The sequence below is a fragment of the Dendropsophus ebraccatus genome, chromosome 9, assembly GCF_027789765.1.
Source record: "Dendropsophus ebraccatus isolate aDenEbr1 chromosome 9, aDenEbr1.pat, whole genome shotgun sequence".
Classification (NCBI taxonomy): domain Eukaryota; kingdom Metazoa; phylum Chordata; class Amphibia; order Anura; family Hylidae; genus Dendropsophus; species Dendropsophus ebraccatus.
The window spans coordinates 109,708,702-109,734,499 of NC_091462.1; the positions used below are offsets into that span (position 1 = coordinate 109,708,702).

A 25,798-nucleotide genomic window follows, 5' to 3' on the forward strand; every position below is an offset into this window, starting at 1 on the left:
ATGTGACGTCATCACGCCTGCCGGAAGTCCCGTCCCTGCGTCTCGCAAGATGGAGCCCGAAGAGGAGGAAGAGCTGCTGCCTGCAGCCATACAGCGCCGATTAGGTGAGTAGGATGTTTGTTTTTTTAGGGGCACCTCTGGGGGCATTATTAGCTCATGGGGGGCACCTCTGGGGGCATTATTAGTTCATGGGGGCAGCTCTGGGGGCATTATTAGTATATGGGGGCACCTCTGGGGGCAGTATTAGCTCACGGGGGGCACCTCTGGGGGCATTATTAGTTCATGGGGGCAGCTCTGGGGGCATTATTAGTATATGGGGGCACCTCTGGGGGCATTATTAGTTCATGGGGGCACCTCTGGGGGCATTATTAGTTTATGGGGGCACCTCTGGGGGCATTATTAGTATATGGGGGCACCTCTGGGGGAATTATTAGTATATGGAGGCACCTCTGGGGGCATTATTAGTTCATGGGGGCAGCTCTGGGGGCATTATTAGTATATGGGGGCACCTCTGGGGGCATTATTAGTTCATGGGGGCACCTCTGGGGGCATTATTAGTATATGGGGGCACCTCTGGGGGCATTATTAGCTCATGGGGGCACCTCTGGGGGCATTATTAGTATATGGGGGCACCTCTGGAGGCATTATTAGTATATGGGGGCACCTCTGGGGGCATTATTAGCTCATGGGGGCACCTCTGGGGGCATTATTAGTATATGGGGGCACCTCTGGGGGCATTATTAGTATATGGGGGCACCTCTGGGGGCATTGTTAGTATATGGGGGCACCTCTGGGGGCATTATTAGCTCATGGGGGCACCTCTGGGGGCATTATTAGCTCATGGGGGCACCTCTGGGGGCATTATTAGTATATGGGGGCACCTCTGGGGGCATTATTAGTATATGGGGGCACCTCTGGGGGCTTTGTTAGTATATTGGGGAACCTCTGGGGGCATTATTAGTATATGGGGGCACCTCTGGGGGCATTATTAGTATATGGGGGCACCTCTGGGGGCATTATTAGTATATGGGGGCACCTCTGGGGGCATTGTTAGTATATTGGGGAACCTCTGGGGGCATTATTAGTATATGGGGGCACCTCTGGGGGCATTATTAGTATATGGGGGCACCTCTGGGGGCATTATTAGTATATGGGGGCACCTCTGGGGGCATTATTAGTTCATGGGGGCATCTCTGGGGGCATTATTAGTATATGGGGGCACCTCTGGGGGCATTATTAGTGTATGGGGGCACCTCTGGGGGCATTATTAGTATAAGGGGATCCAGCAGGGGATCCTACATACAGGGGGCACAGCAGGGGATCCTACATACAGGGGGCATCCCACACAGCGCAGTTACTTTGGGAGCCTACAGGAGGGAGAAAGGGAAGGAAGCTGCTAGAAATGTGCGGAGCCTAAATTGTTTGTCTTGCAGGTTCTGAAAAGATGAAACGTATCTGGAAGAAATCATTATGGAGGACTGGACTGGATGGAGAGGAAAAGGGAAAGTGACGCCTCAGATCAAAGAAGACGTCACCTGTGAGTCACTGTATGACGGTTTTCTTATTTTGTAGAACATTATTTAGTAGGGGTGCCCCGAGGTGACAGCTACTACATTATCTGTACTCAGAAATATCACTGTGTTATCTGTGCTGTTACATAGGACTGCAGGTGACTACTACATTATCTGTACTCAGGGATATCACTGTGTTATCTGTGGTGTTTCATAGGACTGCAGGGGACATCTACTACATTATCTGTACTCAGAGATACCACTGTGTTATGTGGTGTTACATAGGACTGCAGGTGACTTCTACATTATCTGTACTCAGAGAGATATCACTGTTATCTGTGGTGTTACATAGGACTGCAGGTGACTACTACATTATCTGTTCTCAGAGGGATATCACTGTTATCTGTGGTGTTACATAGGACTGCAGGTGATATCAGGTGACTTCTCCAGGTTGCAGAAGTTCAAACTTCATCGTGCCCTGCTGACAGTTTATTATGGGAGTTGTAGTTTTGCAGCATGTGGCTCTTCAGGTTGCAGCACTACAACCCCCATCGTTTCCAACTGGCAGTTTATGATGAGAGTTGTAGTTTTTCAGCTGGAGAGTCAAAGATTGGACTACAATGATTAGACAATGACACAGTACAGTCCATTAATTATAGGGGGCAGTAGTGCAGTACATGAGGTGGAGGCAGTGACAGGGCATTAGAACATGGTGGCACATTAGAGTAATTGGATATAACGTTAGATAGGACTTTGCCTGATCGGGTGAGATGGGGGGGCCCCAAGATAAAATTTCGCACCAGGGCCCATCAGCCTTTAGCTACGCCCCTGAGTGGAAGTGTAACTTGAAACCTCCTTGGGAGAAACGGCAAGCAGCTCCTCCTTATGTTTTACCACTTTCCTGTGTCTGGTGTAGCACTGTACTTCCAACACCCCAAGGGTACTCCATTTTCCTGGTCCCAGACGTACTTAGGGCGTGCTTGAGGGAAAAGACAGCTGCTATACGTGCACTACCTGGATAAGCATGAAAGAACCAGTGGAGCCAATTCTGCCACATTGACAACTGAACCTGTTACCTTTACCGCTGTTACTACTCCTATCATCTATATAGGGATGGGGCTACCCGGCAATGCCCAGTTGCACAACCAGGAACCTGTGCTGCCTGATCGTGTGACTCCATCACTCAAGCAGGTTTATGACGTTGGTTGCAACTCTGCAGTTGCAAAAAAAATCCATCCTGGTATTAGGAAAAAAAGTGTAAAGTACAGAATGGTACCTGCAGGCTCAACCAAGGGGGCACCTTTAGGTACATGGTACAGCATTATTCCCTGATAATAATACGTAATTCCCCTTATCCTCAATATTAGATTCTTATTTTAACTAAATATATAGAAAATATTTCAATAGTCAGTCCTTTTTTTTCTGGTGACCAATCTTTGAAGAGCGTTCTTCACTTCATTGCTCCGTAGACTGTAGATGATCGGGTTTAATACGGGGATCACAGATGTGTAGAACGTGGATAAGACTTGTTCTAGAATCCTGGTGTGCTCCGATGGTGGGATCATATAGACCACTAAAGCAGAAGAGTAGTACATAATCATGACGGTGAGGTGGGAGGAGCTGGTGGAGAAGGCTTTCTTCCTTCCTTCTGTATTCTTAATCAGTAAGATCCCACTAATGATCTTTATATAGGACTTAAGTATATAAGAAAGTGGGATAATCCCAAAAATGAGCAGGTCAATAAGGATAAAGATGATAAAATGTTTATTGGAGCCACCATAACCGGCATGGAAAACAACTTTAAAGTCACAGAAGAAGTGATGAACAGTCATGGAATGGTGGAAGGACAATTGTAAGACTTGATGGACATAAAAGATAGAATTTATACAAGCAAAGAACCAAATGGCTGTGGTGAGGAGGGAACAGATCTTCTTATTCAGTCTCTGGTGGTAATATAGTGGCTGGCAGATTGCTACATAGCGGTCATACGCCATCACCAATAACACCATGTCCTCCGCTGTGGCCGCTACGAGATAGAAGTACATCTGGGTGAGGCACTGTGCGAAGGATACTGTGTAATTCCCTGATAGTAACATATAGAGAAATATAGGGACAACGACTGTTGTGTAAGTGATATCAATTAGGGATAAATTAGTAAGGAATAGATACATGGGGCGGTGTAAATGAGTATCTACCCATATCACCATAATAATAGCGATATTAACAGAGATTCCGATCAGGTATATAAAGAAGAAGATGGTGAATATTAGTATTTTATTATCATTGTGTATGGAAAATGGCAGAAAATGGATCATAACAGTAGACGTGGCATTGTCCATGGACCCTGTCAGAAAACAAGAGGAAGATGGTTATCAACATAGCACATGGTGAATGAAGAATATGGGATTTAGGAAATTCACAATACTGGATTTTCATGAATGATCATTATAGATGGCCGAACGTAGCAAATATCGTCCGTCTTTTTGTCATTGCCGATGGCTAAAAAATTCCAATGTGTGAACGCGATTGGTAGTGGTGGTGGCCATTTTTTTTCTATTAAAAGCTTGTTAGTTGAATGTACTATGAAGTTAGCCAAGAGACTGTTTCGTGTGAGTTACTTAAATGCCACTGTCATATCTGACAGCCGATTCCCGATCTCACACGGTAAACAACATAAGTGCAAAAACATTCGAGAAAGCAAAATTAATGATTCTTTCTTACATCACATCCAGAACATTTTTTCATAAAAAGTGAGCAAAAAGTCCCATATACACAAGTGAGGTACCGATAAAAACTACTGATTACTGTGTAAAAATTACCCCTTAAATAGCCTCGTAGAGCAAAAAAAAAAAAAAAGTTTTTTTCTGTGTCTAGGAGAGTGTTCTGTGCCTAGGAGAGTGTTCTGTGCTTAGGAGAGTGTTCTGTGTCTAGGACAGTGTCCTGTGTCTAGGAGAGTGTTCTGTGTCTAGGAGAGTGTTCCGTGTCTAGGGGAGTGTTCCGTGTCTAGGGGAGTGTTCTGTGTCTAGGAGAGTGTTCCGTGTCTAGGAGAGTGTTCCGTGTCTAGGGGAGTGTTCCGTGTCTAGGGGAGTGTTCTGTGTCTAGGAGAGTGTTCCGTGTCTAGGGGAGTGTTCCGTGTCTAGGGGAGTGTTCTGTGTCTAGGAGAGTGTTCCGTGTCTAGGAGAGTGTTCCGTGTCTAGGAGAGTGTTCCGTGTCTGGGAGAGTGTTCTGTGTCTAGGAGAGTGTTCAATGTCTAGGAGAGTGTTCTGTGTCCAGGAAAGTGTTCTGTGTCTAGGAGAGTGTTCTGTGTCTAGGAGAGTGTTCTGTGTCTAGGGGAGTGTTCTGTGTCTAGGAGAGTGTTCTGTGTCTAGGAGAGTGTTCTGTGTCTAGGGGAGTGTTCTGTGTCTAGGAGAGTGTTCTGTGTCTAGGAGAGTGTTCCGTGTCTAGGGGAGTGTTCTGTGTCTAGGAGAGTGTTCTGTGCCTAGGAGAGTGTTCTGTGTCTAGGAGAGTGTTCTGTGTCTAGGGGAGTGTTCCGTGCCTAGGAGATTGTTCTGTGTCTAGGAGAGTGTTCCGTGTCTAGGAGAGTGTTCCGTGTCTAGGAGAGTGTTCTGTGTCTAGGAGAGTGTTCTGTGTCTAGGAGAGTGTTCTGTGTCTAGGGGAGTGTTCCGTCCCTAGGAGAGTGTTCTGTGTCTAGGGGAGTGTTCCGTCCCTAGGAGAGTGTTCCGTGCCTAGGAGAGTGTTCAGTGTCTAGGGGAGTGTTCCGTGTCTAGGGGAGTGTTCCATGTCTAGGAGAGTGTTCCGTGCCTAGGAGAGTGTTCAGTGTCTAGGAGAGTGTTCCGTGTCTAGGAGAGTGTTCCGTGTCTAGGGGAGTGTTCTGTGTCTAGGAGAGTGTTCCGTGTCTAGGGGAGTGTTCCGTGTCTAGGAGAGTGTTCCATGTCTCACCACCGCCAGGATTAGGAATGAAGGATCAAATTGCTAATCTGATGGAGAGGGTTTTTTTTATGTTGGTCTGTGTTCTGTGCTGGATTTCCTCCCTTTCGTTGTCTCATACTGCCGAGCGCGGAACAGGAAATAAGCTACAACACTAATGTTTATGTAAAAAACACAATTGTACGAACTGATCAAAGAATTATCGAAGGAATATTTTGGCCTGAAATGACAATATAATATTGTGTTCTGGAAAAAAATATTCTAAGTATTACCACTGAGAATCGGATCCATGACATGTGATCCACCAATGTGAGTGTAACACCTACCTGATGCTGCAGCGTGTTATACTGCAGCATTTATTATGCAACAGGCAGAATACAGAGACCATTTATAAGTCATATATCCCTCTGAGGGTAACTCCAGTATATTGTAATGACCTCCCTCTAGTATAAAGTAATTTATGATGTAATGACATCCCTCTAGGAGGCACCTCTGGTTTACTCTGGTTTTACATCATAACCTTAAAAGTTTTGTTCACGTCTAAAAAATTCTCTTTCCTGTAGTTTAACCCCTTTCCAACCAGGACATACACTTACATCATGGGTTGGGTAACATAGTATTATGAAGATTCAGAAGCTGGGCCTACTTTACACCTGGAAAATTTCAGCTTCTATCTGCAGACGGCACCAGTCGGTAATGACCAACATTGGAGATCGCTTTGATGCCAAGTAAAAAAGTTTTCAAAGATATATATTTATATAAAAAGAAATCCCTCCCTTGGATAACGTGCACAGTGACATAGGCATAGAGGTCACAGCATTTCTAATTGGCCCCTAAGCCTTAAAGGAGAAGTCTGACCAAAAGGATTTTTAATGTGTTATTACTTATGGAAAGTTAGACAAATTCCTAAAGTACATTAATTATGGGAAATGCACATATAATGCTATTTCCCTTAATTTAGTAGATCAGGGAGGCTTCAAATTCTATCAAAAACCGTGACGTCACGAATTAGGTGTAATTCCTATGGAGTGTCCAATAGAGGGCGCACTATATGTAGAAGTCTATGGCACTGTATTGTGTCTGTGGAAGTCTATGTAATGTAATCTGGTGTAATGTACACTATGCTTTATTGATGCAGTATGTTTATGGAATAATTTGGGGAGCAAGGACACTTGCTCCCCAAAATGAGGGCATCGAGCAGGGAGGGAAAGAGGTGCCGATGCATTTGCTTCCCCCCTCCCTCCCTGCTCGGTGCAGTGGAACAGATACACACTACTACTCCTCCCATCATCTGCTCATACTATGAGCAGATGATGGGGGAGTAGTATCAGGGAGATCCCCATAACCAAGACCCCCCCAGCTGACACCCCCCTTTAAGGACCCACAGTGCTTCCCCATACCATTGCACTACATGCTAATTATCTATTTGCTTCAGCTACCAGTAACTATATTGCTGGGTCACACAGATCTATTTGCAGTGTCCCACAACCCATCTGCCACTGCTTTTTATGTGCAAGTATGTTGGTCGGCACTGAATGTTGTTTATTGCTGGGTTTCTAAGAGAAAGGTGTCTTAATGCTTTTTGGCCACAAGATGGCACTATTTCTTTCCAGCGAGCACACTGGAGTCTGTGTATGGGTTAACTGACGTGTAACACTGTTAGTGCTTGAGAGGATGATTGCCAGCTAACTCCCAACTTCCCAGCCTATCACAGACCCTTTCTAGAATGTTCTTACCTATTAGGTGTTGAATCACCACACATCCTGCTCCACCAATGAGAAATTACCCCTGTTATTAACTTATAAGTTTGATGAGCAGAGTTATTTAGCTCTTGACCAGTTGAGTTCCTGACCAGTGCCATAGATTACAGCAGAGTTCCTGAGGGAGTCCTTTCCAGGCGGTGGTCCTGTGCCAGGTGCCTGGGTACTGAAAGACTGTATGCTGATTACCTTTCTTTTCAAGTTCCTATAAGATTGGCTAATGGCCTGTTGATCCTACAAAGGGGGTGACTACCACTAAGGAAGGTGAACGCCTTTTCATGTTTCTTGGGATTGTCTCTCTTTTAAGTGTTTCTCAAAAGTCCTTTCTGCTTACCAAGAACTATCTACAGTGGGTTGGAGAAGAGCGATTCGCCGATGTGCCCGCCTGATTACCGCTTGGTCCACTTGGGTAATCTCGAGGGATTAGCTCCACCCGGTTGTATAACCCCGAGGCATGAACAACTGGAATTGGCCATCTGTGATCTATTCCAGCATTAGGTGGATCTTCATAGCTGGGAGTACAGGATATTCTCCTATATCTAAACTCATACAACATTAGCCAATCCCCACAATTTATAGTACTGTCTTAATTGTACAGCCTCCTCTGCCCAGTAGCTCTCTCAATTACAAGCCTATTCTTAAAGGGGTATTCCACTCAAACATAACATTTGATATGTTGCTGCTAGAGATGAGCGAACCGGGTTCGGGTTCGAGTCGATCCGAACCCGAACGTTCGTATTTGATTAGCTGGGGCTGCTGAACTCGGATAAAGCTCTAAGGTTGTCTGGAAAACATGGATACAGCCAATGACTATATCCATGATTTCCACATAGCCTTAGGGCTTTATCCAACTTCAGCAGCCACCGCTAATCAAATGCCGAAAGTTCGGGTTCAGATCGACTCGAGCATGCTCCAGGTTCGCTCATGTCTAGTTGCTGCCCATGGTGAGACTTACAATTCCTTCCATACTTGTTATTATCTGTTCAGTCTCCTTGCCCCAGTTCTCAGCTGCTGCTTTCTGCTGAAGACAAAAAAATCTGTGTATGAGCTGTAGAGATGAGAAAATTGCTCATCTGAAGGAAGCAAATGGCTTGATTTGATCTACATTCCACTTATTAAGCCGCCGGCCTTTCAGTGCTGCTCCACTCCCTAGTGCTCCACCTTGGGTGCCAGGGAAAAGCTGGATCCAATCCTGCTAAACTGGGAGAAGTGCCACAGTGGTACCGCAACACCTCGCATCCCTGGGCTACCTAACATTAATAGAGCGTTGGATGACCTGCAATTAAAAATGGGGAGGGGGGAACTACAGTGCAGGGGCATAGACAGGGGCACATTTGTGACAGCAGCATTGTGATTCACGCTGTGGTAACTACAGTGTATTATAGACTTGTGCTTAGATGGCAAGGGTGTGTGGTTTCCGCAGTGAAGAGGCAATTGAGGAAGAAGCACCCTTAGGGTAGCTTCACACGTACCAGATCCGCAGCGCATGTCACGCTGAGAGTTTGCAGCGAAATCTGCTGCGGATCCTGGTAGTGTGAAGGTCTATGGGGTTACATATCCGCAGCAGAATTTTCATTCCACTGCGGATATGTAACCCGGCCCCTTTAACCCTCTGCTGCCCGCAGCCCTCGGCCCGGAGCATACATTGCCTGCTTGGCGCAGCGGCTGTGTGTGAGGTTCCCGGCTCCCCTCGCTCCCCATCACTGATTGGCTGATGGGGACCGACGGGAGACGGGAGCCTCAAACACAGCCACGGCGGCAAGCAGGTAATGTATGCTCCGGGCCGGTGGCTGGAGGCTGCGGGCAGCAGAGGGTTAAAGGGGCATCTGCATTGTTCACTTGGCATCAAAACTTGGCATCATCCTTTTTGCACCTTTTTTTACTGTGATCTGTAGTTTATTGGTACCAGATTAGTATTCAGTTCCAGCTTTTTATTCCATTTTATCCAATCAATAGATGATATAGCCAAAAATCTGTTAATTTGACGTTCAGTGTTTTTTTTTTTTAGTTACGACGATCACCATGCAGGATCAAGAAGGATTCATTTTAATAATTCAGACAATTCCGCATGCAACATGTTTTTTTTTTAAAATGTGTTTTATTTGATAAATGGGAAAAGAGGGGGAAATTGAAATTTTTAATAGGTTAGTTTTTTGAACTTTTAAAAACATTTTAGTGAACAATGAAAGATTTCAGGATGATTTTATATTATAGATAGTATATTAGAAACAACATCACCAAAAATTTTTAAAAGATATGTTAAACATAACAACTTGATTTAAACAATAGGTCGCATTTCTTTTAAGGAGAAAAGGGAAGGATGAGGATTAAAATGGCGTTAAAAAAATAAGAGGAAGAGGAAGCTCATCAAGTGATAAAAGCTTCTATAACTTTTTTATTTAAAATTATTTATTGATAATTATTAGAGATGAGCGCAACTCTCATACTCGAGTCCCATCGTTTAGCAATTGACTACCAGTGGCTGAAGAAGTTGTATGAAGCCATAGGGAGTCCAAGAAAACAAGAATACAGCTTATTGGCTATGGTTGTGTCCATGTTTTCCAGGGGTTCCTAGAGCTGCATTCAACTACCGGTAACCAAATGGCGAACAATCGGACATAATAGTAATAATAACCAGCAGTATTTTATTTTCTGCTGACCGATCTTTGTAGAGCTTTCTTGACTTCATTGTTACGTAGACTGTAGATGATTGGGTTTAATATCGGGATGACTGCCGTGTAGAAGGTGGACAAGGCTTGTTCAAGAAACCGTGTTTGCTCTGATGGTGGGATCATATAATCACACAAGGCTGAACCATAGTAAATAATCATGACGGTGAGGTGGGAGGAGCTGGTGGAGAAGGCTTTCTTTCTTCCTTCTTTATTCTTAATCAGTAAGATCCCACTAATGATCTTTACATAGGACTTGAAATTGTAAGAAAGTGGTAAAATTCCAAAAACGATCACTTCAATAAGGATAAAGATGATATAATGTTTATTGGAGCTGTCATAGCCGGCGTGGAAGAGAACTTTAAAGTCACAGAAAAAGTGATAAATAGTCACAAAATGGTGGAAGGACAATTGTAAGACTTGATGAATAAATAACGCCGAGTTTGTACAAGCAAAGAACCAAATGGCTGCGGTGAGGAGGACACACATTTTCTTATTCAGCCTCTGGTGGTAATATAGTGGCTGGCAGATTGCTACATAGCGGTCATACGCCATCACCAATAACACCATGTCCTCGGCTATGCCAGCTACAAAATAGAAATAAAGCTGGGTGATGCATCGTGGGAAGGATACTGTGTAATCCCCTGATAGTATCATATTGAGAAATTTCGGGACAACAACTGTGGTATAACCGATATCACATAGGGATAAGTTTGCAAGAAAGAGATACATGGGGCGGTGTAAATGAGCATTGCTCCATATCACCGTAATAATAGTTATATTCACAAGGATTCCAATCAAGTATATAATGAAAAAGATAATGAATGTCAGAGTGTTACTACAAGAGTGTCTGGAAAATGGCACTAAATTAAACGTTACAGAAGATGTGGTGTTGTCCATGAACTCTGTCAGAAAAAAGAAATAAGATAGTTATCAACATGCCTCTGCTCCTGTAGCTGCCAATTCAGACTTGTCCAGAAGGTAAACGCTATACCAGTGATGGGCAACCTTTTCAGCTTGGAGTGTCAAAATTCGGCAAAAAACGAACATAACCCGGGTGGTGTGTCACTTCGACAAAAAAAATTACAACATAATTTTGCGATATTTATAGTTTAAACAACAAAAATATGTATACCCCCAGTCACCATTCTTCACCAGCATACACCCCCAGTCTCCCTGCCCCTCATACCATCACCAGCATACACTCCCAGTCCCCCTGCCCCCTCATCCCTTCACCAGCATACACCCCCAGTCCCCCTGGCCCCTCATCCCTTCACCAGCATACACCCCCAGTCCCCCTGGCCCCTCATCCCTTCACCAGCATACACCCCCAGTCCCCCTGGCCCCTCATCCCTTCACCAGCATACACCCCCAGTCTCCCTGCCCCCTCATACCTTCACCAGCATACACTCCCAGTCTCCCTGTCCCTCATACCGTCACCAGCATACACTCCCAGTCCCCCTGCTCCCATCCCTTCACCAGCATACATCTCCAGTGCCCCTGCCCCATCCCTTCACCAGCATACACCCCCAGTCCCCCTGCCCCCTCATCCCTTCACCAGCATACACCCCCAGTCCCCCTGCCCCCTCATCCCTTCACCAGCATACACCCCCAGTCTCCCTGGCCCCTCATCCCTTCACCAGCATACACCCCCAGTCCCCCTGCCCCATCCCTTCACCAGCATACACCTCCAGTCCCCCTGGCCCCTCATCCCTTCACCAGCATACACCCCCAGTCCCCCTGGCCCCTCATCCCTTCACCAGCATACACCCCCAGTCTCCCTGCCCCTCATCCCTTCACCAGCATACACCCCCAGTCCCCCTGCCCCCTCACCCCTTCACCAGCATACACCCCAGTCCCCCTGCCCCATCCCTTCACCAGCATACACTCCCAGTCCCCCTGCCCCCTCATCCCTTCACCAGCATACACCCCCAGTCCCCCTGCCCCCTCACCCCTTCACCAGCATACACCCCCAGTCTCCCTGCCCCTCATCCCTTCACCAGCATACACTCCCAGTCCCCCTGGCCCCTCATCCCTTCACCAGCATACACTCCCAGTCCCCCTGGCCCCTCATCCCTTCACCAGCAAACACCCCCAGTCCCCCTGCTCCCATCCCTTCACCAGCATACACCTCCAGTCCCCCTGGCCCCTCATCCCTTCACCAGCATACATCTCCAGTGCCCCTGCCCCATCCCTTCACCAGCATACACCTCCAGTCCCCCTGGCCCCTCATCCCTTCACCAGCATACACCCCCAGTCCCCATGGCCCCTCATCCAGGGCTCCAGACTAAAAAATTTACCTGGGAGCCATTGGCTCCTAACCTGAAAAATTTAGGCGCCAAATAGAATATTTGGTCGCCAACATTTTAAAACATGTAAAATTAATGTTATGTTAAATGGGACTTACTGTGTGCAGAGGCCGCGGCAGCATCCTCCTCCTTTAGATTCTTTCTTTTCTTAGTTTGAAAACGTTCAACATGGAAACTTGCAACCTGACAACCATATACAGTCTGACTCAGTACTTCAGCTTCACTTGGCTAGCCTTTTAATGAGGCTTACTCTTCTGAACTTGAACTTAAAGGGAACCTGTCGACCCCCGTGCCGGGGTGACAGGCTCCCAACCCCCCGTTAGAGCCCCCTATACTCACCTCATCGCGCCGGGTCCCGCTTCTGAAGATGGTCGGGTCACGGAGATCTCAGCCGCTGCAGCCAGGCGCGTGCTGAGAGATGAGTCCAACGCTCATAGAGAATGACGGGAGAGTCCAGTGCTCCGTCATTCTCTATGAGCGTTGGACTCATCTCTCAGTGTGCGCGCCGGGCTGCAGCGGCTGAGATCTCCGTGACCCGACCATCTTCAGAAGCGGGACCCGGCGCGATCAGGTGAGTATAGGGGGTTCTAACGGGGGGTTGGGAGCCTGTCACCCCGTCACCGGGGGTGACAGGTTCCCTTTAAAAGCTTGCAACAGTCTATACATACTGAGCTAGACTTATGACTGCAGCCATAGTGACCCCCCACAAGATGTGTATATAGACAGATATATCTCTCACCTAGTGACTAATGCAAGTGACCCCCTACAATAGACACCTGAGGGGCCCTGATAATAATAATAGTGCATATATCTATCTCCCAGTGTCTGCAGCCAGTTTGCCCTACACTTATAGATGGCCCCCTCCCCTTATAGATGACCCTCTCTACCCCCATTATAGATGCCCCCTCCTCCCCCCATTATAGATGCCCCCTCCTCCCCCCCATTATAGATACCCCCTCCCCTTATAGATGCCCCCTCTCCCCCCCCCCATTATAGATGCCCCCTCTCCCCCCCCATTATAGATGCCCCCTCCTCCCCCCCATTATAGATACCCCCTCCCCTTATAGATGCCCCTCTCCCCCCCCCATTATAGATGCCCCCTCTCCCCCCCCCCCATTATAGATGCCCCCTCTTCTCCCCCCCTTATAGATACCCCCTCCCCTTATAGATGGCCCCCTCTCCCCCCCTTGAAGATGGCCCTTCTCCCCCCATTATAGATGCCCCCCTTCTCTTCCCCCCATTATAAAGCCCCCCCCCCCTTTCCTCTATGCTAAGCAATATTTAAAAAAAAACAAACACACAAACTCACCTCACAACCCGCTCCCCCGGCGATCCTCTTCTTCGGACGCTGTCCCCGGCTGATGCGCGGCTGCCGGGGGTGTCCCGTCCTATCCCCGGCAGCGCGGCGCGTCAGTGAGCTCCCTGTACGCCGAGCCTGTGACTTCTGACACAGGAAGCGTCTCTGACGCGCTCTTCCTGTGCCGGAAGTCAGGGCCCCAGCCAGCTCACTGATGCGACGCGCTGCCGCATATCTTAAAGAGACAGCGCGCCGCCGCCGGGGCCAGTCGCAAATGGCGCCCAGATTAATAAATCTGGGCGCCATTTGCAAAAAGTCAGTCGCATTGGCGACCATTTTGGTCGCCATCTGGAGCCCTGCCCTCATCCCTTCACCAGCATACACCCCCAGTCTCCCTGCCCCTCATTCCTTCACCAGCATATACCCCCAGTCCTCCTGGCCCCTCATCCCTTCACCAGCATACACCCCAGTCTCCCTGCCTCACTCCTTCACCAGCATACACCCCCAGTCTCCCTGTCCCTCATACCTTCACCAGCATACACCCCCAGTCTCCCTACCCCTCATACCTTCACCAGCATACACCCCCAGTCTCCCTACCCCTCATACCTTCACCAGCATACACCCCCAGTCTCCCTGCCCCTCATACCGTCACCAGCATACACTCCCAGTCCCCCTGCCCCCTCATCCCTTCACCAGCATACACCCCCAGTCCCCCTGGCCCCTCATCCCTTCACCAGCATACACCCCCAGTCCCCCTGCCCCCTCATCCCTTCACCAGCATACACCCCCAGTCCCCCTGCCCCCTCATCCCTTCACCAGCATACACCCCCAGTCCCCCTGCCCCCTCACCCCTTCACCAGCATACACCCCCAGTCCCCCTGGCCCCTCATCCCTTCACCAGCATACACCCCCAGTCCCCCTGCCCCCTCATCCCTTCACCAGCATACACCCCCAGTCCCCCTGCCCCCTCATCCCTTCACCAGCATACACCCCCAGTCCCCCTGCCCCCTCATCCCTTCACCAGCATACACCCCCAGTCCCCATGGCCCCTCATCCCTTCACCAGCATACACTCCCAGTCCCCCTGCTCCCATCCCTTCACCAGCATACACCCCCAGTCCCCCTGGCCCCTCATCCCTTCACCAGCATACACCCCCAGTCCCCCTGGCCCCTCATCCCTTCACCAGCATACACCCCCAGTCCCCCTGGCCCCTCATCCCTTCACCAGCATACACCCCCAGTCCCCATGGCCCCTCATCCCTTCACCAGCATACACCCCCAGTCCCCCTGCCCCTCATCCCTTCACCAGCATACACCCCCAGTCCCCATGGCCCCTCATCCCTTCACCAGCATACACCCCCAGTCCCCCTGCCCCTCATCCCTTCACCAGCATACACCTCCAGTCCCCCTGGCCCCTCATCCCTTCACCAGCATACACCCCCAGTCCCCCTGCCCCTCATCCCTTCACCAGCATACACCCCAGTCTCCCTGCCTCACTCCTTCACCAGCATACACCCCCAGTCCCCCTGGCCCCTCATCCCTTCACCAGCATACACTCCCAGTCCCCCTGCCCCCTCATCCCTTCACCAGCATACACTCCCAGTCCCCCTGCCCCCTCATCCCTTCACCAGCATACACCCCCAGTCCCCCTGCTCCCTCATCCCTTCACCAGCATACACCCCCAGTCCCCCTGGCCCCTCATCCCTTCACCAGCATACACCCCAGTCCCCCTGCCCCCTCACCCCTTCACCAGCATACACCCCCAGTCTCCCTGCCCCCTCATACCTTCACCAGCATACACTCCCAGTCCCCCTGCCCCCTCATCCCTTCACCAGCATACACCCCCAGTCCCCCTGGCCCCTCATCCCTTCACCAGCATACACCCCCAGTCTCCCTGCCCCCTCATCCCTTCACCAGCATACACCCCCAGTCCCCCTGCCCCCTCATCCCTTCACCAGCATACACCCCCAGTCCCCCTGGCCCCTCATCCCTTCACCAGCATACACCCCAGTCCCCCTGCCCCCTCACCCCTTCACCAGCATACACCCCCAGTCTCCCTGCCCCCTCATACCTTCACCAGCATACACTCCCAGTCCCCCTGGCCCCTCATCCCTTCACCAGCATACACCTCCAGTCTCCCTGCCCCCTCATACCTTCACCAGCATACACCCCCAGTCCCCCTGCCCCCTCACCCCTTCACCAGCATACACCCCCAGTCTCCCTGCCCCCTCATACCTTCACCAGCATACACCTCCAGTCTCCCTGCCTCATCCCTTCACCAGCATACACCTCCAGTCTCCCTGCCTCATCCCTTCACCAGCATACACCCCAGTCCCCCTGCTCCCTCATCCCTTCACCAGCATACACCCCCAGTCCCCCTTCCCCCTCACCCCTTCACCAGCATACACCCCCAGTCCCCCTGCCCCCTCATTCCTTCACCAGCATACACCCCCAGTCCCCCTGCCCCCTCGTTCCTTCACCAGCATACGCCCCCAGTCTCCCTGCCTTATCCCGTCACCAGCATACACCCCCAGTCCCTCTGCCCCCTCGTTCCTTCACCAGCATACGCCCCCAGTCTCCCTGCCTTATCCCGTCACCAGCATACACCCCCAGTCCCCCTGCCCCATCCCTTCACCAGCATACACCCCAAGTCCCCCTGCCTCCTCACTCCTTCACCAGCATACACCCCCAGTCTCCCTACCCCTCATACCTTCACCAGCATACACCCCCAGTCCCCCTGCCCCCTCATCCCGTCACCAGCATACACCCCAAGTCCCCCTGCCTCCTCACTCCTTCACCAGCATACACCCCCAGTCTCCCTGCCCCATCCCTTCACCAGCATACACTCCCAGTCCCCCTGCCCCCTCGTTCCTTCACCAGCATACACCCCAGTCCCCCTGCTCCCTCATCCCTTCACCAGCATACACCCCCAGTCCCCCTGCCCCATCCCTTCACCAGCATACACTCCCAGTCCCCCTGCTCCCTCATCCCTTCACCAGCATACACCCCCAGTCTCCCTGCCTTATCCCGTCACCAGCATACATCCCCAGTCCCCCTGCCCCCTCATCCCGTCACCAGCATACACCCCCAGTTGGCAGTAAGCATGGCAGGGTACGTGGGACAGGACAGGCCTGGGAGCGCGGCCAGAGGCCTTCCTTATACTGTTATTGTGGCACCACCGGGTCATGCCGGCATCCTTCTCGTGCACGTGTCAGCGAACCTGTTATAGGTTCACTATCATGGCGCTATGCAGTAAGGAAGATTGGAGGGTCAGGTAAAGTATTGGCACTTTTGCGCTGTGGTTTTGGTAAAGACCTTTGTGTAGTTTGAGGATGAAAATGAATAAATGGGTCTTTCTAATTGGAAACTTCTTCTAGCTGCACAAATGGACAAAACGGACTAAAGCTTCATCTTATTCTGAATCTATTGAGAAGATCCGGATCACTGTAAAAGACAATGGACATGAGGGAACAAGGTAGAGGTCTGCTAACAGCAAATCTATCTATTATATTACTGTGTTTCCTTGAAAATAAGACGGTGCCTTATATTCCCCCCCTCCCAAAAAACAAAACAAGCACTATGGGTGAGATTTATCAAACTGGTGTAAAGTAGATTTGTCTTAGTTGCCCCTAGCAGACTTCTATGGGCTGTTCGGACGATCTAGTAATCACCTGGGCAGCCCCCCCCCTTCCCCCCAGGATAATAAAAAGAAAAAGAACATTTTCTATTTAAACTCTTTTCTAACCATCTCTGTGGAGTTCGGTGGAGGTTGATTTCCTGATCCACACATCAAAAAGAGTGTCGTGAGAAGAGCCTCTGGCATCAACAAGGCATTTCCGCCCACAAAACTGCCGCTCACTGGATGTTTTTTCTTTTTCGGACCATTCTCTGTAAACCCTAGAGATGGTTGTGCGTGAAAATCCCAGTAGATCAGCAGTTTCTGAAATACTCAGACCAGCCCTTCTGGCACCAACAACCATGCCACGTTCAAAGGCCCTCAAATCACCTTTCTTCCCCATACTGATGCTCGGTTTGAACTGCAGGAGATTGTCTTGACCATGTCTACATGCCTAAATGCACTGAGTTGCCGCCATGTGATTGGCTGATTAAAAATTAAGTGGTAACGTGCAGTTGGACAGGTATACCTAATAAAGTGGCCGGTGAGTGTATATATATATATATATATATATATATATATATATATATATTTTTTTTTTTTTATAAAAATTTAATATTTTATGCTGGAAAAATACCCCATGTGCTAACCCTAAGAATCAGCTCCATCAAATATGATCATGATGATATAAAATAAAGAATCTATGTAAAATCTAAACATTACACTCACCTGAAGAACGGCACGCAGGGTGTTATTTGGCAGCATTTGCCATAGAATGGATAATATGGGCCAATTTATAAGGTGGTTGCCTCTCTGAGGGTAACTGCAATGTAATGTAATGACATCCCCCTAGGAGCCACCTCTGGTCTCCTGGCTATAATTTATAATCTTGTTTAAGATCATATCCTTAAAACTTATTTTATGCTTTTAACCTATAAGAGGATCTTAGCTTACGCAGCCATCTTATACCTTTAAAGACCACACATATAAATAAAATTTATAAGCAAAATTTATTGGGAAGGTATTTATTTGTTTTGCCAATACAGAAGATGAATTCTGTTAGTTCTAAATTTTTTGGACTTTGTGTACATCAGCACATACATATAGGGATGCAGTATGATGGTTAAAGACCCAGAAGAGGAATACTCCCCTCTTAAAAAGTCCCGTCTGTACTGATGAATGGGATTATTGTATGTTCTTGTGTTCTTCATGAGGCTGTCCGGGCACATGCCCAGTTGAGTTTTCTCTATGGTTATATAAGCTCAGATTCCAGGAAAGTTTTTCCTACTTTTTAACAGTATTTTCTAATATTTTTCTCTAGCCCCGAGCTGTGGTGGGTTTAAAGGTATTCTTTCTTTCTTTAGACCCCATAAGTAGGGATGGTCCGAACGTGCCGAGGTTCGGCTTCATACGAACCTGAACTCTCGGCAATCATTCCCACTGCCTTCACTGTATCCCAGTTTTCCAGGCGGTCCTCCAGCTGTATCCACCCTCTCCACGGAGGTGAAGGCAGCGGGAATCATTACCGAGAGTTCAGGTTCGTACGAACCCGAACCTCGGCAGGTTCGGACCATCCCCACTTATAAGATTATAAAATGAAGAGTCATGATCTGGAACCCCTCAGTTGTAGGCAGTTAGATCTCTAGACAACATAACACATCCAGTCTCTGCTAGCCACTGTCCTCTGAGGTAGGTTTAGCATTGAGGTTAGCCAAATACCTACAGGTAAATAGATACCACTTATCTGGAAATGACTGGGCTGATTTGCTCACAGTCCTCTTTAAAGGGAATCTGTCAGCTCCTGGGCCCTACCTGAGGTGCGGACAGTGTGCTGTAGCTGGCAGTCCCCTAGTGAGCATGGTGACTTTTGGTAATTTTTTGTGCAGTGGATTATGTACAATCTTATGTCGCCTACTATAATGAAGAGTCAAAGAGGAGTTGTTTGTGCCACACTCTGGCCACCTCACCAATCCTTCCTCCTCCCCCTTCTTCGTGAATAATCAATGCTCCTGCTTACTTAGCTGTCACTGAATGGCAAATATCGGACATTGTTTTAAAATAACAGTAATTCTTTGCCATTAAATGACTGCCACTTAATTTCAACAGTGTGGTTGCAAAATACTGACCAAAATACTGAGCAAAAATACTGTGTGTCATCTCTTCCATGTATGCCTTTTTTTTACAGGTCAGAACCCTCTCCACTCCTTTCAAAGGGCCAGACGCCTTGTTCCTCTCTTCCTTCTAGAATCCTTACCCAGAATCCTGCTCTACACTGATGAGGGGCAACACCCCGAAACAGCTGTATGTGGATGGATACCTGGCCTTGGTTTATCCCTTGTCATTACATTGACTTATAGGGCCACTTAATATGGTGGTTTTGGTGGTTTCCTAACAGGAGCTGCCCCCTGGCTGGGTCCTTCCCGGAGGGATATCTGGCTAGTCCTGTGTTTTGAGACTCTTCATTGAGGCTCCACGGGCTCTTCTTTTTCCTTCTAAATTCTTGTTTGATACATTCTGCTGTTTTCTCATCTCTTTCTAGTGACTGGAGAAGCTTGACATTAGCCTAATAACATACATAATCTGTTGTGTGAAAAGACATCCGAGTTCCAAAAGATCTTCTGTCTAAGAAATTAGAAAAGTCACCCACTAAGGAGTTAAGGGCCGTTTATCATGCAAAAAATTGTTAAATCGTCCAAATGTAAACAATAATCTTCTGGTGTAAATGCGGCAACGATCAAACTAGGAACCAAAAATGGTTTGTATGTTGTTAATTATAACTAATTATTGTTAATCATTCTTAAGTCTTTCAGTGTAAACACTCATCATTCATAATATATAGATATCAACGCAATTACGAATATTCACAGAATATGTACAAACGCAATTACAACAACTTTTCGTAGCAATTTAACTTCTTGTCTAAACGCCTAGCGTTTAAAAAAAAAATCTTCATCCTGTCAGATCAGCACCACCGTTCTGTGTTCCATGCATGCTGCTGACGCTATTGTATGCCCAGACAGCGAGCGGGTAAGAGCGGGGTGTGGGGGGATTGTGGGGGGACACGGGACATGGGGAGATGCAGAAGATTGTAGATTGTTCAGGGAGCCCTTATGAGATAGTGGCAGTCTCCTGCCACCGCTTCTATTACACGGAGCGATGGCCAGCAGACCGTCATTATCATTGTAATCTTTTTCAACAAGTTGATAGATCAGTTGACATCGTGCATGTCGGCTGATCTTTGCCTTTTAACTCTAGCTAATATACCAAGCGATTATTGGCCAATAATCGCTTAGTTTAATAGGGCCTTTAGACTGAGAATTAACTTTTTGTAGAGATGAGCGAACCTGGAGCATGCTCGAGTCGATCCGAACCCGAACTTTCGGCATTTGATTAGCGGTGGCTGCTGAAATATGGATAAAGCCCTAAGGCTATGTGGAAATCATGGATATAGTCATTGGCTGTATCCATGTTTTCCAGACAACCTTAGAGCTTTATCCAAGTTCAGCTAATCAAATGCCGAACGTTTGGGTTCGGATCGACTCAAACCCGAACCCGGTTTGCTCATCTCTAATTTTTTGGTTTCTGTTTCACACATCTGGGTCACTTATGAAATATAAACAGGTCATGCCATACACGCGGGACTTCCATTGACTTAGGTATTAAATGGTGTAGCCCACAAGCTCTGCTTTTTATTCAACTCTGGCCGTTACGCAAATAGCATAGTTCATGGTGGTAGACTGTTTGCGAACAACCGAGCCAATGGGATCTACGCAAATTGGCTGGACACTTATGGCATATCCTGTAGAGATGCCATAAGTGTCCCAGATGGGTATACCTCTTTGAAATCATGCCAACCAATATTCAGTATTTTATTATTTGCCAATCAATCTTCGAAGAGCTTTCTTGACTTCATTGTTCCGTAGACTGTAGATGATCGGGTTTAATATGGGAATCACAGATGTGTAGAACGTGGACAAGACTTCTTCAAGGATCCATGTATGCTCAGATGTTGAAATTACATAAAGCACTAAAGCCGAACTATAATAAATAATCATGACGGTGAGGTGGGAGGAGCTGGTGGAGAAGGCTTTCTTCCTTCCTTCTGTACTTGCAATCCATAAGATCCCACTGATGATCTTTATATAGGACCAAAATATATAAGAGAATGGAATAATCCCAAAAATGACTATCTCAATAAGGATAAAGATGATAAAATGGTTATTGGAGCTGCCATAGCCGGCGTGGAAGACAACTTTAAAATCACAGTAGTAATGATGAACAGTCACGGAATGATAGGACAATTGTAAGACTTGCTGTATAAAACACATTGCATTTATACAAGCACAGGTCCAAATGGCTGCGGTGAGGAGGGAACAGATGTTCTTATTCAGTCTCTGGGTGTAATATAGTGGCTGGCAGATTGCTACATACCGGTCATACGCCATCACCAATAACACCATGTCCTCCGCTGTTGCAGCTACAAAATTGAAATATACCTGGGCAATGCACTGTGCGAAGGATACTGTGTAATTCCCTGATAGTAACATATAGAGAAATGTAGGGACAACGACTGTTGTGTAAGTGATATCACTTAGGGATAAATTAATTAAAAAGAGATACATGGGGCGGTGTAGATGAGTATCTGCCCATATAACTGTTATAATTGTTATATTCGCGATGATTCCGGCCAGATATATAAAGAAAAAGATGGTGAATGTTAGGAGTTTGTTAACATTGTGCCCAGAAAATGGCAGAAAATCGAACATTACAGAAGACGTGACATTATCCATGGACTCTGTCAGAAAATATGAATGAAATAGTTATTAATATGGTACATGGGGAATGGAGAATAACCAATGGAGAACATGATAGCATGAACTGTAAGGATGGGCAGTATTCTCTCCATCAAAGCCTATGGACTGAATAGTGTCCTGCAGTGCCACTGTATATGGATTACTTTAGTTGGACACAGCAATGGTGGTCTTCTGGCTGTTGGTTACACTGGAGGTTATTTTGGACAAGGAAAGGTCTCGTGTAAAGTGAGGGCCATGCTTGGTAAAGAGTAGGGCTAAAAAAGTAGAAAGGGCGCCATAGGGTGATAACGTAAACAACAGATTGTAGGTCGAACAAGTTGATAATAGAACTGCTTACCTGATGGTGTTGTGCTAAGAACACAACACCTGTATGCACCAGTGAAGAGAGAGGTAGTAGCCGTAGCAGCCAGGCTCCAAGGGTAGATGCCGAGATCCCAAGCCAGGAGATCAGGTCATCATCATGCCTCTCCTACTTGACAAAGGGGCAATTTATGCCTCGAAATGCGTTGTTTATGAGACCATTAAAATTCATCGTTTTACTTCATTAAACTTGAAGCCGTGAAGTGCCGTCATTCTGGCTCCTGTGGGCCCCGCCTACCCAGAGGATCCGACACTTCATCTACCATGCTTGATAAAGAGAGACTTGGTGCCAAACAGAAAATGTGCAGATGATGCGCCAGAAGTGTCAGCTGGAGTGATGTCGGCATGTGACTTAAACACAGAGGTGGGCTTCCTCACCTTTAAAAACAAGCTTGTCCCTCTACGGGAAAGGCAAGAAGAACTAAGGGCCGCTAAAGTGGTGGTGGATGACTGGGAGACATGGCTAGGACCCAGGAAATACTGAAATAGAATTACTTGTTGGAGAGAGATTCTCTGAAGGACATGTTTTTTGTGTCGGAGCAGACAGCTAACAAGGTGACTGCTAGAATTCTGGGCCTAGGAGAGTCTCTGTGGCTTACAGGGTTCTTTGTGGGCCATTATTGAAGTTGTATAGACTGAGCATATTATTATACATGGGTTGACTGCGAACCAGGAGGAGAATGGTGGTGTGCTCAAAAATGTTTGGTCCTGTTGGGGATTAGGAAAGTTTCCTGTCCTGGTGGACCATTAAGATAGTTTTAGTGTGGTCTGTTTGGCCAGTCCTAAAAATTGGACTGAGCGGAGCAGATATGGAGAGGTCAATAAGAATAGATGTGATATATCAATAAAGATGTTAGTTTTCTGTAGTAGTTCAGAAATCACAGTAATAGGGGAGCAGAAAACTCTTGCCACGGTGCAAATGTATTTATCGGCCGTCATCAGAGCCGTACAGATGTATCTAACCTACAATGCTCACCGGCTCCTGACGATTGTGAATGAATGCACAGGAAACGTGTAAAGCAAGAGCCAAAGGAATCAGAGCAGCCAAGGGATGGGAACTATGAAAAGGACACCCAACACATAGTAACCTCTTCCTATGCTTCTTATATAAGTCTCAAGATAAGACTATTGCAATAAGTGAAGCAGAATCAGGGTACAGGGTGTACCCTATAACCCCCAAGTATACACCCCTATGGACTGCTATCTACTGGTACAAACTAAGTTGTTATCCCTACTATATTGTTACACACTGTAAATAAATTTGCACCTTGGCAAGAATAGATATGGAGAGGTGGCAGTGTTAGGGTCCTATTATACAAGCGATGCAGGCACAATCAATATTGCAATGTGCGACCATCGGCGATCCTATTACATGGCCCAATAATTGTTTAGCAAGCGCTAAACGTAAGGTCCATGCAGCCCTTGCCCAAACAGTTAATACTTTACCTGTCCACACTCCGGGTGTTCCCCTGCCCACTGTATGCCTCCTGGCAGCGTGCTCCAGCTTCAGAGCAGCCTGTCTGAGCTGACAGGCCGCTAAGCCAATCACTGGCCGTGGTGGTCCCAGTCAGTGAGTGGCTGAGCATCTTGCCAGCCCAGACACTCTGAAGCTGCAGCATGTCGGGATGCATACAGAGGGCAGGGGAACATTGCTAATATACACAGCTATTACATGTAGCAAACGGTCGGTCATGGTCGGTGGCTGAGGATTTTAGGCCTGCGCCTAAAGAAATGATCAGCCGATGATCATTTCATCGGCTGATCGTTGTCTTGTTTTGGCCGATTATCACTCCATGTAATAGGGTCCTTAGGGTCAAGGTGAAAAGCAGAGTGAATGTGCAGAAGAGAGTCAATGTGCAGTAGGAGGAGATACTGAAAATGTAGTAGGCCTGAAACGACTTTTCACATTGACCAATTGTCAGCACCCCTATAGTAATAATACCCCCCCGCACACCTCTCCCCTATAATAATAATGTCTCGTGTACAATATTTGCCCATTTTAACCAACAAAAAAATATATAAATGACACTAATAATTACCAAATCTGGGCTCCCCGATTCAAGGAGTGGCAGTTCTCTCTTTAGGCTTCCTGACTGTGAGTCGCAGAGATGGTACCCTGGGATTGCTAGTGTGGGAATTGCATTCCAGCATCTCACAGGCTGAAGGCCTAAAGTACCTGCAGCCTGTGAGACATCGGTAGAGCAGAGATCTGACAGTTCCCCACTCTGCCATCACTTCATCTCTGTCAGTGAAGAGACGCCATCATCCAGGGTGATGACCTGTGCAGCGGAACACTGTTCTTAGAGAAGCTTATATGAAGAGAACAGGGACCTGAGACCAAGTTACGCAACTGAAAAGTGTAATATTCAGGTAATGTGCAAGAGACACCACATCATATAAATGTAACAATAAAACTGTTGTTCCCCATCTGAGAACTGTAAACATCAAGATTGTTGTGCTGCTGTGTTTGAAGAAATGTTGAGTAGTCGAACTATACTGGGAACTTTGCGATTCCCCCCCAATGTGACAAGTCTATATCCACATTATGATCATTAGGTAGAAACTCAGTGGTGTGTGATAGAACAAGGATAAAACAGGATGATGTCCAATAATCTGTTATAAATTCAAAGTCAGGATTGTCCATGGGGTAAAATCTGTGCCATAAGGAGGAGGGCCATAGGAGTATTGGCACCTTCGTACTATGGTGTTGGTGAAGACTTGCGAGAAGTCTGTTGATCACAAGGTGAACTAACAAATGATGCTTCTAATATAAAAAAGCACAAATTGCTGGACTAAAGCCTCATCTAATTCCAAATTTTTTATGAGAAGGTCCAGCTCCCTGCAAAATAGTTATACACAATAGAGAAGAGGAGGAAGACACTAAAAGGACGTCCGGCAACAAATGCAACAAATCCCGCCCAAGCTGAAATAAGAAGTCATGATTTTTGAAAAAAGTTATATGATGGAATGGTACAAGTGGCTGAACAGTACCTGGCTTGTTATGGTGGGGTCTTCATTGTAGGATGTGGATGGAATACAGGGGTCTTTTATTGCTTAGCTTGGATGCGATATGTTCTCCATCTTTTTTATTTCACTGCAAAAGAAGAAAGGTTATAATCCCCATGTATTCTGCTTCCCAATATAAGATACAATTGTCATCTATAATCTACTGTCCTATAGCACGCCTAGGAGATACTGTAAAAGCAGACATTACAGTTGTGGTGTCAGTATAGCATTAAGTACCTCTCAGCCCCTCTGTGTCCAGTAAAACATTTAAACATCAGAAAAACAGGTCATGTAAGTCATCTATCGGTATTCGGACATGTCAGGAAGGGGATCTATGTTCTGTTTTATTGTTATTGAAACAGTTAACCTGTTTGTAAGGGGTGGGGATCACCATTGGACCATTACACCTTTGGATTTTTATGCTGAATGTGGTGACCTGACAACATATCTCTAAACTACAACACTGAGGTTTTTTTTGTAAAAAAAAAAAAAAGAAAAGAAAAGAAAAAAGAATTATCATCAGGAAGATG

The 25,798-nt window shown here is 47.2% G+C and overlaps 2 protein-coding genes across 2 annotated transcripts; both read right to left on the reverse strand.

Moving 5' to 3' along the window:
- Positions 1-2,911: 2,911 nt before the first annotated feature.
- On the reverse strand, positions 2,912-3,556 carry LOC138801840 (olfactory receptor 2T4-like). The gene has a single exon (XM_069984941.1). It carries the CDS (start codon positions 3,554-3,556, stop codon positions 2,912-2,914), a length of 645 nt encoding a protein of 214 aa, XP_069841042.1.
- A 6,287-nt stretch (positions 3,557-9,843) lies between these two features.
- On the reverse strand, positions 9,844-10,524 carry LOC138801841 (olfactory receptor 10J4-like). The gene has a single exon (XM_069984942.1). It carries the CDS (start codon positions 10,522-10,524, stop codon positions 9,844-9,846), a length of 681 nt encoding a protein of 226 aa, XP_069841043.1.
- Positions 10,525-25,798: the final 15,274 nt, after the last annotated feature.